Below are 20,455 nucleotides of genomic sequence, written 5' to 3' on the forward strand. Positions count from 1 at the left end.
GCAGCTTTGGAAATGTCAAAGTGATAAATCTGAAGAAAATATTACCTAAATCTGCAGTTCTTCATCACAGTGACTTTCAGCTCATTGTTTTGGTTTCCTGGTTTGCAACTTTATTGTTCTTATTCACTCTCTGTGCTCTCATTGCTCTTTTTGGACAGCAGAAGGAAGCTGTTCGCAAAAAGGGAAAAAAGCAAAAAGTAAAAAGGAAAATGTTTCAGATGTTTCCCTCAGGAATTGTTTCTACTGTTTGTTAAATGATCGCAGTTGATTTTACACCTCTTTCATATAAACTTTACAAAGGTTCTATTAAATAGAAGCATTTGTTTTGTTCACATTACTGTGTCCACCTTGCCCACCTGTTTAAACTCCACATTGCGCAATTCACCTGAGATAAGCAAAGTTTGCTCATGTCTGATAACCTGTATCTCTTTGTTTCTGTGGTTTCTTTCTCCTGAAAACATAAAAAGTTCATAAAAGCTCGACATGTTTATGTAAATGATGCTGTCAACAGCAGGGTGAGGCTGCCACACATAAATGTAAAGGAAAAAAAAGCAGTTCTCTTACTAATGAAAGAAAGGAGGCTCAATGGTATTTACACAGACAGCGTTCCACACATACTTCCAGGCCACGCTTCTGTAAATATGCAGAAAGCTATTTAAATCAGCCGCGCCCACAGCACTTGAAACCAGCAGGGACTCTGATGTGTAATCAGCAGGAGCCACTGACCTGTGACCAGGTTTCAGTCTTTGATTGTACTCATGGCTGAGGTAGAGCAGCAGTGGTACAGCAACTAAACAATAAAAAAGACTGAAATTAACAGTCTTAGTATCAAAAACATGACTACCACAGGCCCAGGAGCCCAAGAGTTCAGGGGCCAAAAATGAAGCCTTTACACAAAGAGCTGCTCCTGATCCTGATTTAAGTCTTTTAATGTTTGTGTTTCACCAATACTTTGGTTCAGTGAGCATATGTTAAAATATTGAGAAAGCAATTAAAATGTTTGACAGCAGAAAGATTTGCTTTGAAAATGAGTTTTTATAATAATATAACCTTTATAACTGGTTTCTTTATAAAGTTGCCTATAATAGTGTATTATACTGTTCTATAGATGAAAGGGTTGCAAGATAATTGTATTTTAGACTGTTTTTCCATAAAGTTTTTTTCTTTCTTTTTTTTTTAAAACAAAAATTCCAACACACTGTGAACACTTGATTTTGTGTATTTGTAATGTTAAGTAATGACTAACTCACAAAATGTCACCAAAAAAGACTCAAGATGACAGAGCTACGCTGTTATGACTGGTGATGGGGGGATGACTTGGTTTGACTGGAAGATCAGGAGCCTGGAGGTACAGCCCAGGGCTTGTGCCCTTTTCTATCCATAGTAGGTAGTCTTTTGCCTTATTCTTAGTTGGCGGCAGGGGAGACAAACAAAACAAAACAGAACAGGAAAGAAAGATAGAAAGAAATCTTGTGTGTGATGTGAGTCATGTGTATGTAGGTGTGTGCATGTGAGTGATATTAGGCTGCAGTGGTGGTATAGTGTTCTGTGTGTGTCATTGAGACTTGGTTTGGTAAAGAGGAGTGGGCTTTTACAGTTCTGTTCCCAAGGGCCCATTGTCTTGTTATCAGCCTATGCTCACTAATATAGTTTGCATGTCAGTGAACGCCTCTGACAAGAACACAGTGGTTAGTGTGAAGACATGTAATAAAAGTTGATTGTTCATGTACCACAAGGTGGAGACAGAGCTTTAAAATAACAGCAGGCTTTATTTTATATACAGTGGTCTTAAATACTCATTAACTGTATGGGACCTTCTTGGCTAATAAAAGATGTGAGATTTTCAGATCATCAAACCTCCCTTAGTGTTGCCAGGACGCCTCCTGTATATGTCATCTTTCCTCACATGTGGTGTCCACAAGACAGACAGGGAAAACAAGTTACCAATCCCTCTCAGCTGCTGGGACAGCAAGACTGAATGAGGGAGGAAGTGATGTGTACATCAAATTAATTTCCATTTTAGCTACAAATGTTGTGGCAACAACATCAAAGCCAAAAAACATGGCAACCACGAGTTTCCCTTTAGGCTTTGTTACACAATACCCTACGTGAAAACTCATATTAAGTGACATGCTGGTTTGAGCAGTCACAATACTAAAGACTGAACAGGGTGCACAGGTTGGTACATTTGTGAAATGTGACACCTACTGGACAGGAAGGGTAGACAACTGGTAATGTGTATGATGGTTGCAAGTTGAGAAATAACAAAACAAAGTCTCTTTTTTTGTTTTATTTGAAAGATCATGCAGTGCACGTTCAAGGTAGGAGCTTAATATCACTTTCAATGATACACATGAAAAACCAATACATTTGTAATTACCTAGTACAAAACAAAGCTAACAATTGAGGAATGTAACAAATTAAATAGGAAAAAAGTGAGCAACAACTACTGCTGCACTGCAGATCTTAAAAGGTTTGATAGAGGTTCAGGTTGTTTGTAACCCTGTTGAGTAAATACAAAAATTCGGGATTATCTATAGAACTTAAAACATGACAAAAAGCAATAAATTACTTCTTTCAAGTGTGGTGTGGTTACTGAGAGAACTGAGGAGGCATGGGGTAGGGCACCAGCGGAGCAGGATGCTGCTGTGGAGCCTGTGCCTGGGGGAAGGGGAAAGGGGGGTGACCAGCGCCATTCTGTGCGCCATCCTTGTTGGGAGCGAATTGCTGGGCCTGGAAGTTGTTCTGTGCTCCAAAAGCTCCCGTTTGGCTGTTAGCAAAGTTGGACTGTCCATTACCATTGTAGCTGCCCCCGCCGAAGCCATTGTTGACGTTATTGCCCCCATAGCCTCCATTCTGTGTATTTGTGCCAAAGGCTTTATTTGGTCCGTTGTCAAACCCTCTACCATTATCCCTGTCCCTAAAACCTCCAAAATCCCGCCTTCCAGAATACCTATCCCGGCGGTCGTCTCTGTAATCACCACCTCTGCCTCCCCTTGAACGACCTGGAAAAGAAAAGAAACTTTTTTAAAACAAGAGAAACACGGCTACAGTCAGGTTATTTTTGTCTAGCAAAAACTGCTTTGAGATACCGCTAAGTTCATGAATCCATCCACTTCTCAGAACAAACAAAAAAAATGGAGAGCAGCAGGAAAAAAGTGGCTGCAGTTCACAGCACAGTTTCTGTATCTCACCAATTAGATTTACCTCCTCTGTCTTCTGCCATCTGGAGGAGCTTGGGGTTGATTGCCTGGTTGGCCTCACGAAGCACAGAGATGAGGTCGCTGGCCTGTCTCATGTTGTTTGGAGTGAAGAAGGTATAAGCCGTGCCTGTCTTTTGGCTACGAGCTGTTCTGCCAATGCGGTGGATATAGTCCTCTGAGTTGTTGGGGTAGTCAAAGTTGATGACAAATTTCACGTCTTCAACATCTGTAAGATTGTGTTGCGATGTGGCATAAAGGAAGAGGAGGACAGCACACAAAAGATGTGTGCCAGCGCCACCACAACAACCAGATCAAAAACAAAGAGGCCAAGTTAGTACTGTCATGAGGTGGAGATGGCGAGTAAATCCACAAGCTGCAAAAAACTGGAATTAGGCAAAGCTACAGACACATTTACTCCACGGGGAGACTACGGTGGGAAAAGAGAAACGATGCACACTCCATTGGCTTCCAATCCAGTGGGATAAAATAAAAACCCTCCCCTCCTGAGCCACTGGAAAACCACCCTCAAAAAAAAAAAAAAAAAAAAAAAAGGACCAGAAGTCTTACCATTTTTTGGAGTATGCATTCACTAGTCCATTCCCATTGCAGCACACGCCCCACATATTGTCAAGTGACCCTCAGGTGTCTCTACACAGTAGGGCTGCTATGCACACTACTGCCTCCTAGTGTTCTCAAACTAGCACTTAACCAATGTCCCTTTGTCACGCTCACTCATGAGATGCTCGCTATAATGCTCACACTGCAGTGTCTCTTGCCGAGAAAAACGGCAGCTCTGAACCAGTGTGCAGGATGCCTACAAACAGTGCATCCCCACTCTCGGCATGGCAAGATTTTTCCAGACCCCGTGTTCACTTGATCTTAATGTCTCTCGTTGGCAGGTCTCGACATGACTTTGAAACGCAGGCGAGGGAGGAGTGTGAGCTTGGATTTTGTCCAAGTGTGTCCAACTACCATGTCCCACTGTCACCAAAAGCGCCAGTAGCCATGTCATTACAGAGGTGAAGGTATGATCGATCTGACAGACTGCTCTTCCGACAGAAGTTTAGGAAACTGCAACAGTAATGCCACCCATGCTTTACAACAGGTCTACACAACAGAAAGCACCTTCCAAATGACTCAAATGGCTTGCAATGCAGTGCCCAAACAAATATGCAAGACAATAGGAGACAGTGTAGCTGGGCTTTGAGCTGGGACAGTTACAGAGCCTGGGTGTGTGAAGCAGTCCAAACCATTGCCAGAGAACAGACGAGCATATGGGGGAGGAACTGTGGCCAGCCCTCAACTCGCCCCCCTTTTTAGGCAGGCCAGAGCGTTATGCTGCACTTGGGCCTGGTCACCTCTGTATACGACTGGGAGACCCGTGCCTCGCCAGTCAGGACACCTCCAAGAATCCTCCTTCCCCCTCTGGAGACCTGGGCTTGTCATGCCAAGGCCCTGCCATATAGACTGCTCCTTCAGGTCAGGGGAGAAACTCAGAAAGAAGCAGAAGAGTTAAAGAAAGCAAATACACTTTCTTTTTGAAATACTTAGAATACGAAACAGTTCAGGGAGGATACTGACCTAGACCCCTGGAGGCAACATCTGTAGCGATGAGAATTGGAGCCTTTCCATATTTGAACTCTGAAAGAAAATTAAACCCCAAAATGAATTTTTAAAAAAAAACAAACATGATTTTACAGCTCAGATTAACCAGTGATGTGAATTTATTGGTTATTCAAGCTTACCATTGAGAACCCAGTCTCTTTCCTGTTGGCTTTTATCTCCATGGATTCCCATAGCTGGCCACCTAACAGAATTAATGTTTCAATTAATTATCTTTCAAGTACTTCACAACCAGAAGGTCAGTACAACAGAAGCCCTCATGCATTAAATCTGTATTAATTTCAATACTTACCCATCCCTTCTCATCCTCCTGGTAAGGTCGTCACACCGCCTCTTTGTCTCTACAAAGATGATGGTCTTGTTCTCCTTCTCACTCATGATTTCCTCAAGCAGACGGATCAGTCTGAAAGAAGACAGTTGCCTCTGTAAAGAATCTATCACCAATGTCAAAAGATCGGCCTCAACACTCGCCTTTATGGCCATGGACACGTTACTTACTTGTTCTCCTTCTCTCCGTCATTGCAGACATCCACAATCTGCAGGATGTTGTGGTTGGCACTGAGCTGCAGTGCCCCAACATTGATCTGGACGTACTCCTTCAGGAAGTCCTCTGCCAACTGGCGAACCTCTTTTGGCCAAGTGGCGCTCCACATCAGAGTCTGACGGTCAGGCTGCAACACAGCAGAACAATTAGCAACTCATTTAAAGTAATAGACAGCTAGTGACAAGGCAGTTCACCTCTGTAAATGTGTTAAAGGCCACTAATTAAAATCAAAGAAACTTACTCTGATTTGATCGACAATTTTCCGGATCTGTGGCTCAAAGCCCATGTCCAGCATTCTATCGGCCTCGTCCAGCACAAGGTAAGTGCATCGTCTGAGGTTTGTCTTTCCTGCCTCAAGGAAGTCGATGAGCCTGCCTGGGGTGGCAATGCAGATCTCCACACCTATAATAGTAGAACTGTTGTGAGAACTAAGCTCTTGAAATTAAAAATAATGTTTCAAATGTTTCATAAAATGAGCTAAAATACCTCTTTCCAGGTCACGGATCTGTGGTCCTTTGGGTGCTCCACCGTAGATGCAGGTGGACTTGAGGCGAGAAGCTCTGCCATATTCTGCAGCCACCTGTTGCACCTGCTGAGCCAGCTCACGGGTTGGTGCCAGAACCAAGCACTGTCATGGGGGGAAAATTATAGCTTTTACAAAATGAACACACAGGTAGACATTTCATACTAGCATGACCCTATTCCATTCTCACTGCTGAAGTAAGACACACTGGGATTCTGGACAATATTTCAACATCAGACAACTCAAACAGGTTACACTTATCTCTTATTGAATTTCTGAGTCTATGGTCAGAACTTTTGTTGTTCACACTAAAGCACCATTTAAATGTCTACTATACGATTGTTATTACTTACAATAGGACCATCTCCACGTTCCAGGAAAGGCTGGTGGTTGATGTGCACGATTGCAGGCAACAGATACTGCAGAGCAAACACATAAGAGACTTTAATCAGCACAGGTTGTTGCCATATTTTTCTATATTACAACTCATGCCAGTTGTCAGAGAACTTACAGACAGCGTTTTGCCAGAGCCAGTCTGTGCAATGCCAACCATATCCATGCCACTAAGAGCTAGAGGCCATCCCTGAGCTTGGATGGGTGTTGGTTCAGTCCAGTTCATTTTGTTGATCACATCCATCACATAAGCTGTAGAATAGAGGACAACAATTAATTGAAGCACATCAAACTTCCTTTGAACTATGATTTCTCAATTCGTTTTAAACTTACAGGGAAAGCTGGCCTCATGGAACTTGGCAATGGGATTTGGGCACTCTCTCCCCTTCACTGTAATTGTCTTGGCCCTCCTGTATTGTTCAACTTCTTGCTGCAAGATGAGAGTGAGTGAAACAAATTAAGTTCTGCAGACATAACCCATTGCATAACTGCAACACGTGCAGAGGGAGCACATTTCTAGCAGTGTTACGTAACATTTCATGGCCCACGCAGACTACATACCGGTGACCTCCGGGCTACATCGGGATGCTGCTGATAGAAGTTTTTCTCAAACTTTGGGAGCTCGTCCAGGTTCCAGTGTTTTTTCCGCAGCCGATCACCAGGGTTGCCGAACTTTCCTCCACCTCCACCGCGGTTTCCACCGAAGCGGGGAGGACCGCCGCCATAGCTGCAATTAAATTAAGTCGTAGTTCACAAAGTCAAGTTGGGCTCAGTTCAGTCATTAACGGCGGAACAACAGCAACTTAAAACGATCACAATATCATCTTAACTGCGTCACTCTGAAATTATATAGCTGCCATATACTTTCCAGCCAGCAGAGGAACAATGGAAAAACAGCCGGCATTTTGTATCCGCATTCAAGCTGCCACATGGCGAAAAGCCGACTAGCCAGCTGTATTAGCATCACTGCTCCGCGCCGGAGCAAAACACGCTACATGTCAGCCACAGAGTAAATATCCTGGGCAAACTAACTGCATGGGTCTAAGATGTATGCATCAAACTAGTCCTGTGATTTCCACGGGCAGTGTTGAGAACAGGTGTTTCCTATGGCGGTGAAATGTAGCCGCGGGTTAAGCTAACAGGAAGCTAACGCTCCTCCACAGCTAACCAAGAGCCGCGGCGCCGGGGCACGAGGCCAGACAAGGCCTTGAGCCAAGACAACGGGCTCCGTTCACCGGAGGCCCGGGCCCGGAGAGGAGCCATACAACCGGACCAATGGCTGCTTTTCAGATTGATACGCTCTCAATTAAAAGCAAACAGTCAATTATGGCAGTTCGTTTAAAAAACAACCACAATATTTTGTCGATCGTGTCATTTTTCTCGGTGATTAGTCCCGTCAGCCATTTCTACGGATCACACCAGAGCGAAGACACGAAACAAAAAAAAAAAGTACTTACCCTCTGTCTCTATCTCTGTCCCTGCCGCGGTCTCTGTCGGAATATCCAGGCATTTTGTAAACGAACTTTATAAATAAAAAAGATAAATACTCAACACTGTGGCTTAACCGCCGACTAAAAAAATCCGACCGGCAGTGGTGCTGAAATGCCGGTAATGTAAAAATGAGGTCCGGTTTATATACCAAGAGGAAGTCCACCTTCCGATGTATTCATCCGCCATGCAGTTTTCAACTTCAGCGTCTGACGACTGAAGCTGAGAACATAGACATGGCGGACCAGTGAGGCTGCTTTAAATTCACTGTAACTCGCGTTATAAATATTACTTGTGTATCCCACAATCCCCACACTGAATATACTATAAACACTAAATTAGGGCAGGCAGAATAACATAAGTAAAGTTTTTTTCTAAAACACATACACTTACTTTTGTAGATTTAAAAAATCAGAAGCTATACTTAGAATCTTCTATTAAACTTGGAAATGCAAGACTGAAAAGAAAAACCTAAATACTATCTTTTCCGGTGCCTCCTTTTAATATACAATTTTATTACGGCGAATGTTCGCGGATGAATATGTACGAGACAGAAACTGGTGATCCGGTTTTGACTGTGCTTCCGAAGGATTACGGTAAATGACGTCATCAGGACCAACCCAAACCATAGACTGTATATAAGACCCAAACATGCAGGGGACTTTTTTTTTCAGACCCCGTGTGTGATACATTTTTACTTAAATTCCGTTGGAATTAGTCAACAAGCAAGCGGTGACGCGTAATTACAGATCATTTTGGTGCAGAACTTGAATATTGATTCTCAAAGTGTGGCAGACAGCGGGTTTCTTCCGAGATAAAAGAAACAGGTTTCATGCAGGCTACCTGTGGAAAAGAACTAGATAAAACTTTGACCAAAATGGTTAAACCTCATCAGAGTGGCGTTTATTCAATACAAATTTAAAAAAAACTAGCTCGTTTATGGCACTGCACCATTATACCATAAAATAACTTTTTTAAAAGTTGCATAAATTCTTTTTATGAAAGTTGTCAAAATCATGCAGGATAAAATACAAAAACGTTTATATGTATTCTTGATACGGATCAGATTTATGTGTGGTGGCTCTGACTGACTCAGCATAGGCTGCTGTGATGCTATAACAGTCTAGATGTTATTCCTCCTAGAAAAACTCAAGTTACCTGGATGTCATTCCAGTTCTATAAGTATATTACCAGGTCTTTATTTAACCCAAGCCAGTATAGGGAAAAATCTAAATATGAACCATTATTATCATAATGTAGTTAAATCTTCTATCCTCCTCTTTCCAGAAAGAAAGTAAGTTTGTCAAGACCTATGAAAATAACAAATAATGTACTTGACACCCCCCCACCCCCTCAACAACCCTGGTGATTGTCTTTTTACCCCATTTCCCTGCCCCCTGTGAGCCAACTGCCAGACGTTTTAATCCAGAGTGGTGGTAGTAGTGAAGACACAGTGGGTGGTCGAGGACTTCTACCATTCAAGTGTAAAGCACGAGTCTTTGCATCCCCCACTTGACATTTATTCAGCCACTATGGTACCAACAAGCCCCCGATAATTTGATCTAATGTAAATAATTTCTGTACCAAAGGACCTGTTTAAGCACACTACTATATTAACTAACAATAACAATAATTCATATTCTTGTTTATGACAACTAAGACAACCGTTTAAAAGTAAAAAAAAAAAAGACGGATACATCTTTGTACAAGGCCTTAACATTGTTAGACAAAGGCAAGTTTAATAGAACTAATTACACACAAAAATAAAATACTCTTACAAAATGATAGTGTTAACATACATCAAATTGCATCAGTCAGCTATGAGAGATATAGTCCTGCTAAGTGGATCATGCTATTAAAAAAAAAGAAAGAAACAAGAGCGGCATCTCTCAACTTTGACTTGTTTAATAAAAAGTTCAGTTCTTCAATGAGAGGCAGCTATGGGGCAATGCTGAGTAATGTAGTGTAGGAATAGACAGTAGGGTGATCAGCTTGTGCACTGGACTTAAAGGTGAATGAATTTCTGGTGCAGAGGTCACCATTTAATACACATGGCGACCTCATTCTGTTTGTGTGCAATTCCTCTTTTCAGTTCGAGAAAATCCTCTTCTAGTTAAGTTAAAGATAAATTACAGGTTGTTTGATCCACATACAGTATATGAACAATATCTTATTACTGTACAAAGCACCATCTGAGGACACTTTTCACTTTGCATACACTCGTCTACATAAATGAATGAAAATGAACAGTTCATTTTTTTTTTTTTTTTTTTAGTGTATGCAAACGTTAAGAACAGTCCACGGTCATAGAGATTGCTAGACAGGCAGCATCTTCTGAAAACATTCAAGAATTTCATTTTAATCGTAGAAAACAATCCCCCTTTCTCTTAAAAAAAACAAAAACAAAACAAAATAAAAAAATAAAAAAACATCACTAATAAAACTGTATAGCAGGCTAAAACAGGAGTTCATCTCATTCAGTTCACTTTCAACCAAAAGCACATATGGAGACATGCAACAATTACTGTGTGTTAATGGTCTGCTGTGGGCAAAACAATGCAAATGACAGCACTTTCTTTATCTGCTCAACATTCAGGAAATCAAGACAAATGGTCAGAACTGGTCGTCAGATAAAATGACATTACAAACTACGTATGACATCTCCTGAGAATGTGGCTAGGTAGAGCTCTTGATTTCTTGGAAATGTTTCATGGCCACAAACAGGTATGAGCATGAGTAGTGTACTGTGCACTTTAAGCAGTAGTATGTCTATGAGTAAGGTTGCCAATATAAGACAAAAGTTAATGCTATTTAGCACCACATGGCTAGAAGGTAGTAGAGGTTTTTCTTTTCTCCCCCCCATCGACAACATAGAGGCAACACAAACACACAATAGATTATGATGGACTTTGGACTCTTCTGAACAGGATACCATTAGAAATTAATGGTAGGTTTCATGCTAGTGACATTAATATAGCCCAGCTACAAATGACGAACTGTTAAAAAAGCGTAGTAGAAGGGAAACAACACACCACCATATGCAGCTCCAGGATGAAATCAGTAGAATTTAAAGGGTGCTCAATATTTGCAAAGATTCATTCATTCAAAATGTTATGGCACTCAGAGGACATTGTGATTTTAAGATTTTTTTGCCCTTCAGACAAACCTCTCCTTGTACAGTATGAGAGAGGTTATGTCAAGAAATAAACCACAGCATTCTTTAGTGAAATTCAGTCAAGCTTAGTTCTGTTTTCACAAATTGTCTTCTATAATTTAAACAGTAACACTTAACATTTAAAAGAATTTATTTTTCTGAAACAATGGAAAGGGGTTTCTGAAATATAACAACAATAAATTATATATATTATATAGAATTTTATTGTTTCTTTTTCAATTTTCCCTGTTATATAAAAATAACACATTTCAAGCTATTCATTCATTTATTCATTTTCAAACAAAACTAGCTGTCAAACGTACAACGAAATAGGGTTTCTGGGAATGCAGCGCTAGTTGTTGGGCAGCGGATCGGGAGCAGAGGTCCCTGCTGCTGTCTTTGGAGAGGGTTGTAAACAGTCGGGCTCTCTCTCTAGTCTCGCCTTCTCATCCGCACACATCCCTGTTTTTCCGGCCTCGGCGTTACTGATAGCCCCAGCGTGATCACTCTGAGGCACCAAACAGCCCGAGTCATGCACACTCTGCATCCAAATTTAGTGTTTCCGAGTGGTTGCGGTAACCAATAATAACCCTGTAGTCTAACAAACAAACCAGTCTTGTTAATGTCGTTTCAGAGTGGACTGAGCTTGCGTTCTGCTTGGTAAATTGGAGCATTGCTACATGGATACAGTCTATTTTTTTAAATGCTAAAATGAACTTAGAAAAAAAGGGAAGAGCCAGCAAATTTTGCAGGTTCCACAAGTTAGTAAATAGTCTGAGTTATTAGCAGCTGAAGAGATCCTTTTCAATGATAAAAAAAAAGACATAAAGGAGGGCTGGAGGGTCTAAAAAAACCCACAGTCAGATGACATTTTCTGGTCTTCTCTGCCCACCCTCCCTTGGCTTGGCCACATGTCCCTGGGAAGTATGTGTGTCCCTGGGGTGAAGCAACCGTGGACGACCCCCGTGAGTGGATTGATTTGTTGGAGGGGTGGGGGGCACATCATGGCCGAAGCATGTTGCTTCTAGCTGTTGCAGAGCTCTGCCCGTGTAACTGACTCACTCTACAGCGAAGCCGCACGTCTCCTCGATGGCAGTGAGCAACTTGTCGTACAGTTTGTCATAGTGCTCATAGGGAGGAATGTCAATCCGATTGAAACTGGGAAAAGAGAAGGGGAGAGCAGATTTTAACACACAAAGATGATCTTTACCACCCTTTCCTTCACTGTTAAGAGCAGACAGTGTGTCATGTGATCAAAGAATATTATAATGTTGACAGTCTGCTCACCAGGTGTGGGCTTTGGGCAGGTTGTTGGTACTGGCATCAATCTGGTGGATGGTAAAGAGCCGTGGGCCAGCAGCACCTGTAGACAAACCAACAGCTAAATAAAACAGACCTTCATACACCTGAAGATACAGATACTTACACAGTTTGACGTCTATTTAAACCACAGTCCACGGGCAAACTGCATTTTATTCATAGAGATGAGCTCTGCTGCAAGCCAATAATATGGAAGCAAAGAATAGCTAAAAGGATTTTCATCCTTGAAGCAAATAACTACCTAATGATGAAATGTAATCACTAAATGTTAAAATATAAACGCCACTGAATTTATCATACTGAAATATCTTATATTTTTCCATTATTAAATATTATTACCTTCTATATGAATGTATGAGTTTCACTTTATGAAACTTCCAGGTTGTTAAAAGTAGTGATTTGGTTTTGAGACTCAAAATTGAGGTGTCCAGCATTAAAAAAAATATATTTTCATGTTTTGTCTATGCTCAGATTCAGTTGGATTTAGACACTAAAATTCAAGACAAAAAAATCAAATCTGAACATCCGGGCTGCCCAGGATAATCTATCAGGCCTGAAAGGGATCAATCAGACCTCTGTTCAATCCGATCAGGATCCCAAAGAAAGAAACGCTCAGATCAGTGACTGGAGACCTGGACCAGTTTTTGAAATTACCCCACTTGAATGTTCACTCTAAACAAAATCAATTCAGATAGATGGTTTTCATAGTAAAATATTTCAGTGCTATACATTCAGTGGTGTTTAAGTTTAAACATTAAGTCTTCAGCAGTGGTTAAGTTTCAGTATTTGGTTTTCAGCTGCTTTTACAATTGTAATTATTATGGCCTTTCATTGCTTTCACACAGTAAGATATACAGTATATAAGTATAAACTGTTCCAGAAAGAATCACGACACTGAGCTGTGTCATTTGTAAAATGTTTCTTACTATGTTTTAATATTTTGTCTATATGTCTAAACTGTAGACATATAAAACTGTAGACTCTACAGTCTTATGACCTGAGGAGTGCAGCAAATTCAGTGCATTAAATTACATGTTAATGTTCACTTTCCAATTAAAACCAAACAATAAAGAATTAAAAATCAATATAACTGATTGACATCCTTTGTTAGAGAACTGAAATCACTCATTATGATGCTGTTTTAAGTTAAAATTGTCCAACAATCCTCAGTAAACCTGAAGCACTGTACAGTATTTAGATACCAACAGTGCTAACTGAACTGACTTTGTCCCTGAACTGTGGCCACAGACTTACAGACACTGCAGGTCCAAGTTTGTGTGTGAGTTGTTTTTGGATTTTTTTGGCCTCTACTGATGTTTTGACCACGACAGGGTGGCCATGTTATATAAAAGGTGTGTAAGGGTGCTGTCTGCCTGTGGATCATGGTGTACTCCTCATGCCTGGGTGCTCTGTCTCTGGGCAGCTGTGTCTGCCAGGATGGACCTGCTGAACCACTGCACTATGCACAGACTCAGGGTTCACATCAGGTCGGAGAAACCCAGAGACACACACACACACACACACAGGCAAAGAATCCCAAACACACTTCCCAGATAGTGTTGCCAGAGCTTGTAAGTGGTCAGCACGCTGTGTAACAAAGAGACAGTAAAGGCTACACTACCACACCTTTGTTAACTATTGATCTGATGTTAAGTATTAGCATTTCGCACAAGTTTCAACTGCATGACCTGGCTAAGTCTGGTCCAAGTCAATCACACAAAGAGGGCAATTCACACCAAGCTATTCAAATCAGAGTTTTCCTACATGCATTAGACTGTCCTGCACTTATTGCATAACAATTCCAGTGTAAAGAGAGCATTTACATAACAAAACATGCAGGATGCATATGCAGCATTTCCTCTTGGCTGTTTTTACCTTGGAGTGCCTTGAAGCCCTGCAGAGGAACTCTGGAGGAGCCAGTGACAAACTGCAGCAGCCGTGCTCTGCGCTCCTCATCGAATGACTCTACAGCTTTCCAGAACCATTTCACAATGTTGCTGTCCGGAGTGCAGTGTTTGAGCCGCGTGTTGGACTTCCAGTCGTTGATGTCGATTTTGCCCAGGCCGCATACAATCAGCTACAGATAGACAATTCATTTTAATATGTTGAATTTATAAACCGGAAGGTAAATCAAGTAATACGACATGAAGACACATCTAAGCACCTCTAGCTCCTTCTCATCGAAGGCCTTGAGCAGGTGTTGGGGGATGACCTCATTGAAGCCCTTCTGTAGAGCCAGGAACTGGGCCTCTATGCCTCGCAGAAAACGCCAGTTGACGTAGAGCCGGACGTACTCCTTCTTGGTGTCCTGGGTGACAGGGATGCTCTTACCATTGGGCTTGAGCTCGTGCTGGATGATCTCTCCATAGGCATTGTGTTCTACGCAGAAGGTGTGGTCCAGCACACCTGTGATGTCATTGTCCCTGAAGTGAGAGAGCAACTTTACAATTACTATTTAAAGGTAACAGCAGGATTTTTGTACAAGCGCTATTGGCAAATAAATAAAAAGTGCTTTTCTGTTCAATAAAACACTGGCGAGCTTTTCTTTTTTGAATATGTGCTGATCAGTGAAACCACTAATGTAAGATATAGTGAAAAGCCCTGGGGGGCGCTGTCGTCACAGTATGCGAAAGGGACTTTAATGTGGGCAAAGCATCAAACTATTTTTTTTCTTAAACACATGTAATGTGCATTGAACGTGCACAGAAAGACTTAGCGTAATGCTGTGTGTAATGTGTTCTTTGGTCCAGAAATCCTTTCCCCTTTAATTTACACAGCAAAGTCAATACTGGTATCGACTTGTATAAAGTGTGTCTTCTACGTACAGAATCCAGACGAGACTGTTGTGCAGGTCGGGGTCAACAGACTCCATGTCGTCCAGGGTGATGGGTTTACCCAGCAGCTGTTTGTAGAAGGGTAGAGTAAAGCCTCCGTCTATGTAGTGGCCGTGGAACACAGCCATCCCCATGATACGGCCAACAAAGTGAAAGTATGACAAGTGCTCCTGCAGGGAGACAAAACATCTTCAGTTTCCAAATGAGCAGACAGCAGAGCTGAGTGTTTAAAGCATGTTTGGGACTGAGATCCAGTTCTCCTCCAGACTATAGCTAATATACACAAACCTCTCTGACATGAGGAATTTATTACTCAGTATTAAACCACTTTGACAGACCATCCTGTTCTACATGACACAAGGGGTAAACATCCAAACAGCTCAGTCTCAACACAGCCGTTAAACCACAAGATCATGCCTGCTGACTCTGTTTGTTTGGGCTGGCGTTGGTCCATTTAGCTGTTGCTCTCCAGAGAGCGATGAAGTTTTGTAATAGAAGACACAATGACCCAAACTTCTGACTGTCTGAAGTGAAGTGCCTCTGTCTGGCTGCATAATGAGTTTAAATGTGATATATGCCACTGGGTGGAGACTTTCATACAAAATAAGGTCATAAGGTCACAAGAGTTGTTGTGTCAATGCCGTGCAATACAGGTCGACACTTTCTGTGGTGTCAGTGGTGACTGTGACTCACAGGGTTGACAGCAGAGTCTGGGTTTATCTGCAGTGTGTAGATGTCATCGCGGGAGTACTGGAACAGGCCATAGTATGGGTTCAGCATCTCATGCGACAGCAGATAAAGCCACTCCCTGCAAAGGACACGGGGACGAGATGGCAGGGTGGGAAGAGAGAGAGTGACACGAGTTAGATCCTCTGAGTTTATGACATTCTGAGTAAAAACTTTAGGTGGTGAAGAAATTATTGCCAAATTTAAAAACAACAGTGATAAATTGTGTGGTTTGGCTGTCTTCCACTAGGAGGCAGACCTCAGCGTAAAAAGTGATGCAGTGTTTACAGAACCCATCTACCATACTCTCCTTTGTGCCATGACCTCTTACCTGGCGACTCCACCATAGTCGAGCCCCTCCTCTCCTCTGAACTTCACCATTAGCCTTTTCCACAGGTCTTTCGGCCTCATCTTCATCACCTGTCGATACGATTCCTGCAACACAGACACAAACAAACACACACACACACGCGCACACACACCCACCTTGTCAAAGACAGTAACAGCATCAGTCAGGCAGTTGTTTACCTTACTGTACTGTATTTATTGACCCAGCTCTCTGGTTCTACATGACCCTCTGCAGAAAGACAGTTAAAGAGAAGACATCTATCAGTTTGCAGTATCCATGATAGTGGGCCTCACTCTGTGGATTCAGCCAAAAAAAAAAATCATGTGTGACCAGTTTTGGTGACGCACCCACCCTCTACACTTTTGTCACTCATACCCCATGCCCTGCATTAGGGCACCCATTAAACACAACAACTGGTTGACCAAAGGTTGAGTCTATTCTAAAAGAAGTGGAGTTAAGAGCTGCACAAAAACAAATCAGTGGGGAGCGCTCTGCACAGAAATGAGACTGATGTAGTGGAGCGTTACAGCAGCCACTTTCAATTGGCTCTCTGTTGCGAGGCCGAGATCTCTCTGCCTCCATCGGTGTTCAACCCATGTGCAGACGGCTCACAGCGTTAGGGGGAGGGTTCATTTAAAGTGGATTAGGGGCAGTTATAATAAACATAGCCATAAGACTATAATAACACAGCCTCTGTGACAGCCAGGTTCCACTGTGCCCTCCAGATACAGCAGACAACTGAGAGGTGCTGTGGGAGAAATGGGAATGTCTTATCTACACCGAAAAGTACACATAAAGACAGCTCTGACAGTCCACCGGCTAACACTTGCCTATTCACTCATAATTTAATGCTTCAGCTGGTCTGGAGAAGCTATGCAGTTATGTCTCGCTCAACCTCAAGACGTCCTCTGCCCCCCCACCCCCTCCACCCCTCTCTCTCACATTGAGATCAGCCAACAAAAATGTCTTCGTTCAGATTAACAGACGCGGCTGTTCCAGCACATTCCAGTGCATATTTTATGAGGGTCATGCAGTCTGTTGCAGGTGGTGTTGTTCTGATGAAGGCCCTGCACCTCCTTGATGCAGAAGAAAAAACTCCCCCACTGAGAAAACGTACTTGAGAAAATCCTCATCGCAAACAAGAGGTCTGCTTCAGATTTTGAACAGACTACCTTCACACTTCATAGATAACCCGTGTGTGTGTGAGAGAGAGAGAGAGAAATCATTCTCACAGCCAACTGTTATGGGCGATGACCTTTATGGGGGTAGACAAGAGGAAAAACCTTCAGAGAATGTTTAACATAACTTAGGTGAATCTATAAATAACTTGAACACAGAATGGATGGTGTGTCTTGCTCACAGTGCCAAATGTAAATTTGTTGGCTGCAGTTTTGGGGGAAATGGAGGCAGGTGGCTGTGCAATGGAGCATATATTACATCACTTTCATGTTTTTCTGGCATTTTGTTGTGCATTTTATTTTCACACATCCTCTGGCTGTGACAAATGAATTTCTCCCTGGGTTAAAATATGTATAGATTTCTGAGCGTCTTTAATAACTGGCAGCTCCTGTGAGCTTCAGATGATATGATAACATGACCGAGCTTGTTTCTTTCCATCGTCACCTCAAAGATCTCCTCACGGGACACCTCAATGCGGCAGTGGCCAGCCTGAGGCTGCTGCTGAGACAGTTCCTGGCGGAGGATCTTGAGCTTCTGAACAAGGTCTCTCTTGTACTTGGGCACCGTGAGGCACTCTGCCTCCTCTGGGAGCTGACCAGGGGACACCAGAGCCTGCTGGGCCTGATCCTTCAACTGGTTCTGACGGCTGCAGGGCAAATGACGGGGAGAGGGAGAGAGCAGCAGTGGGAGGAGGTAGAGAGGCAGAAAGGGTGGAATGGGGAAGAAGTGAGAGAGAAACAGGCCAAGAAAAAGAGGGAAAGAAGGGACAAGATGAAAGACAAAATGGTAAGTCTTAGGTGTACCAATACAAAATGCAAACATGCTTACTTCTGAGAAAAAAGTAAACAGGCACTTGTACAAAACTAACAAGAGGAACGCCAAGAAACTCAAAATTCGGCTTTCTGAGAGTGAGAGTTGTTTCTCTGTCCTTTGCTGACTGCAGAGAACGAGAAGTAAACACGCTGAGGTCATCTGGGAAGCACATCAAGTCAAACAGCTGCCACGGCCCCTCGCAGACAGACAGACATAGGTGGAGGTGGGATTACTGGAGGTAAGACGTCTCACTCACTCTCACTTACTTACCACCCCCTCACACTCGCTCACACTCACTCACACTCACACACGCACACACGCGCACACACACACACACACCGCTTCCTCTCTCCTCCTCTCCACCTGGCAGAGGCCTGGTGGTCTCTCACAGAGATGGCTGAACTAAAATAAGTTTTTCTACGGGGGAGCAGCAGAATGTGACAGAAGGAAAGAAATCTCTGTTGCTTTTGACTCGTCATGTACACTTGTGGTAACACAGGGTCACTGAGGCCACCTCACAGAGGCATACTGGTTCATTTTGTCCTAAGAGGCAGAGAAAGAACAGTGCAGACACTGTGATAGATAGAAACATGAACTAACCTACAAAGCTAAGATGTAGTGACAAAATATTTGGTCAAGATGAGTTAAGACAGGATTTACCATCCATGTTACTATATAAAAATCATTTTATTACATAAATGGATAATTCATGTGAAAAAAAGCATGTGAAGTTGTGAAGAGACAGACAAGTTTACAGGAGAGCTATATCAAGTGAAGGCTAGCTGGGGAGATAGCTAGCATTAGCTAGAGCTAAAACTAAATGTACTTTTTTAGCTATAAACTAATAAAATTATCCATTAAAATGGACCTGTATGTTTTTAATTTAACTTTTTATTCTACGAACATAATGAGGCAGTGGTTACATGTTATCATGATGGGTAAAAGAAAAACGACTGCTAAAGCTAACTAGTTTAGCAGAGCATTAGTAGCTGCCACCAGTAGCATCTTAGCTTTGAGCAATAGTAGCATTCATGTGGTTTGCTCTGGTTAACCTACTTTTAAATCCAATATTCAAATGTATTCAATTGTATTTTAATTCATTGTTCATTTCAGTGTGTTCAATCAATTATTATTGGACTGTAAATCAATACCTGACAGACACTAGCAAAACAAGATTCATTTAATCCAAGACAAGAAACATGAAAACACTAATTTTGCTTGTTGTGCTGTGTTTCCTCCTGAAGAGACAGACTACAGTATCTGCATTTTTTAATGGCTGCCCATAGACTGTATATAGAAAGCGCTTGCCCGAAAATGTATTTTGCTCCATTTTACTTTTTCGGCAGTCAGTACTCTCTGCCTGTGTAGAACAGTGTAGCTTGTTTTTTTTTAAACTCTTTTGCTGCCTCTCATATTATAAATAATATTTCCTAGTTTTCCTTTCACTCTGCTTCATACTAAAAAATATAAAACCAAAATGTGCTAAAAACAATTGAATCTCAAGAAAGCAGCATTTCAAACACAGTAACAAAGAGGCCGTTAACCGCAGTATCAATACTGTCTGTATCTAGAGGTGATGATGACAGAGGTCTTGACTCTGGTGCAGGCCCCTGACTGGTGAATACAACTTTTGAACTGGGCATGTTTGGGAAGACAGCCTCTGAGGGTGGCACAGTAGGGAGGGGGCACACAACACACACATACACACACACAGAATCAAAGGAGCCTTTATGGGGCCAGCACTAAAGGATTATTTGCACAATGGCCTTTTGCACTTCAGTGGGGGGTAGCAGGCACACTCGGCCTTGAGCAGGGTCATAAACACCAGACTGTAGAGCCAAGCCCAGAGGGTGGTGGGAGCATACAGATGTCAGTCTGTGCTCATGTAGTATGGACATATACATAGGATGTACGGCTCAAAGTGATGCCAAGGTTAAAATAAACAGCTTCACTCTGGTAATCACATCAAACCACTGGAGCAAACAAATAGAGGAGGAACCTCAACTGTCAGCCATGTCGGATCACAGCTGTCAGGCTTTAATTCAGCTCCAGACTCCTACTCTAAAGTATCCGCCCAACAGCTTGCATTTTCCTCTACCGCAATGACAACTTCTTCTTAACAAAGTGACTGAAAAGCCAAAGTGGATTCTGCTGGGCAGATACCAGAAACCAAACTCAATCACTTCCTGCTATCCCAGAAAGCCACAGGGCCCCATAGGACACTCGAGACCTCCTCATGAATCCCTTTATTTCCTGCAGACTAGACTCAGAGGGAGGGAAGACGAGAGAGGGGGGGGGGGGCAGGA

The 20,455-nt window shown here is 42.4% G+C and overlaps 2 protein-coding genes across 3 annotated transcripts in view; both read right to left on the reverse strand.

The window, feature by feature from the left end:
* Positions 1-2,275: 2,275 nt before the first annotated feature.
* On the reverse strand, positions 2,276-7,905 carry ddx5 (DEAD (Asp-Glu-Ala-Asp) box helicase 5). 2 transcript variants are annotated; one of them, XM_071474459.1, is made up of 13 exons: positions 7,744-7,905; positions 6,848-7,013; positions 6,620-6,716; positions 6,405-6,538; positions 6,247-6,312; positions 5,857-5,998; positions 5,612-5,772; positions 5,325-5,497; positions 5,119-5,229; positions 4,949-5,010; positions 4,785-4,844; positions 3,208-3,429; positions 2,276-3,005 (listed from the first exon to the last, which is right to left on the reverse strand). In XM_071474459.1, exons 1-13 carry the CDS (start codon positions 7,794-7,796, stop codon positions 2,593-2,595), a joined length of 1,860 nt encoding a protein of 619 aa, XP_071330560.1. In that variant the 5' UTR covers positions 7,797-7,905; the 3' UTR covers positions 2,276-2,592. The 2 variants fall into 2 exon arrangements, with proteins under 2 accessions (XP_071330560.1, XP_071330561.1); XM_071474460.1 differs by having other exon boundaries at positions 3,195-3,429.
* A 1,569-nt stretch (positions 7,906-9,474) lies between these two features.
* smurf2 (SMAD specific E3 ubiquitin protein ligase 2) overlaps positions 9,475-20,455 on the reverse strand; it is a 50,539-nt gene continuing 39,558 nt past the window's right edge. The window contains exons 12-19 of the mRNA XM_071474457.1: positions 17,781-17,982; positions 16,140-16,243; positions 15,776-15,890; positions 15,074-15,252; positions 14,413-14,671; positions 14,124-14,325; positions 12,216-12,291; positions 9,475-12,086 (exon numbers count right to left, since the gene is read on the reverse strand). Coding sequence (XP_071330558.1) covers positions 11,987-12,086; positions 12,216-12,291; positions 14,124-14,325; positions 14,413-14,671; positions 15,074-15,252; positions 15,776-15,890; positions 16,140-16,243; positions 17,781-17,982 — 1,237 coding nt within the window. The 3' untranslated portion in view covers positions 9,475-11,986. The remainder of the gene's footprint in view (positions 12,087-12,215; positions 12,292-14,123; positions 14,326-14,412; positions 14,672-15,073; positions 15,253-15,775; positions 15,891-16,139; positions 16,244-17,780; positions 17,983-20,455) is intronic.

Source organism: Trachinotus anak, unplaced genomic scaffold (assembly GCF_046630095.1).
Source record: "Trachinotus anak isolate AG129_WGS33_773 ecotype Australia unplaced genomic scaffold, CSIRO_AGI_Tana_v1 ptg000003l, whole genome shotgun sequence".
NCBI classification, from domain to species: domain Eukaryota; kingdom Metazoa; phylum Chordata; class Actinopteri; order Carangiformes; family Carangidae; genus Trachinotus; species Trachinotus anak.

Coding starts and splice junctions, on each gene's coding strand:
- ddx5 (XM_071474459.1), bottom strand. CDS start 7,796: ATGCCTGGATATTCCGACAGAGACCGCGGCAGGGACAGAGATAGAGAC. Junction 5,999..6,246: donor AACGTGGAGATGGTCCTATT/GTAAGTAATAAC, acceptor CCCCCATGACAG/TGCTTGGTTCTGGCACCAAC. Junction 3,006..3,207: donor GATGGCAGAAGACAGAGGAG/GTAAATCTAATT, acceptor TTTCTTTTCCAG/GTCGTTCAAGGGGAGGCAGA.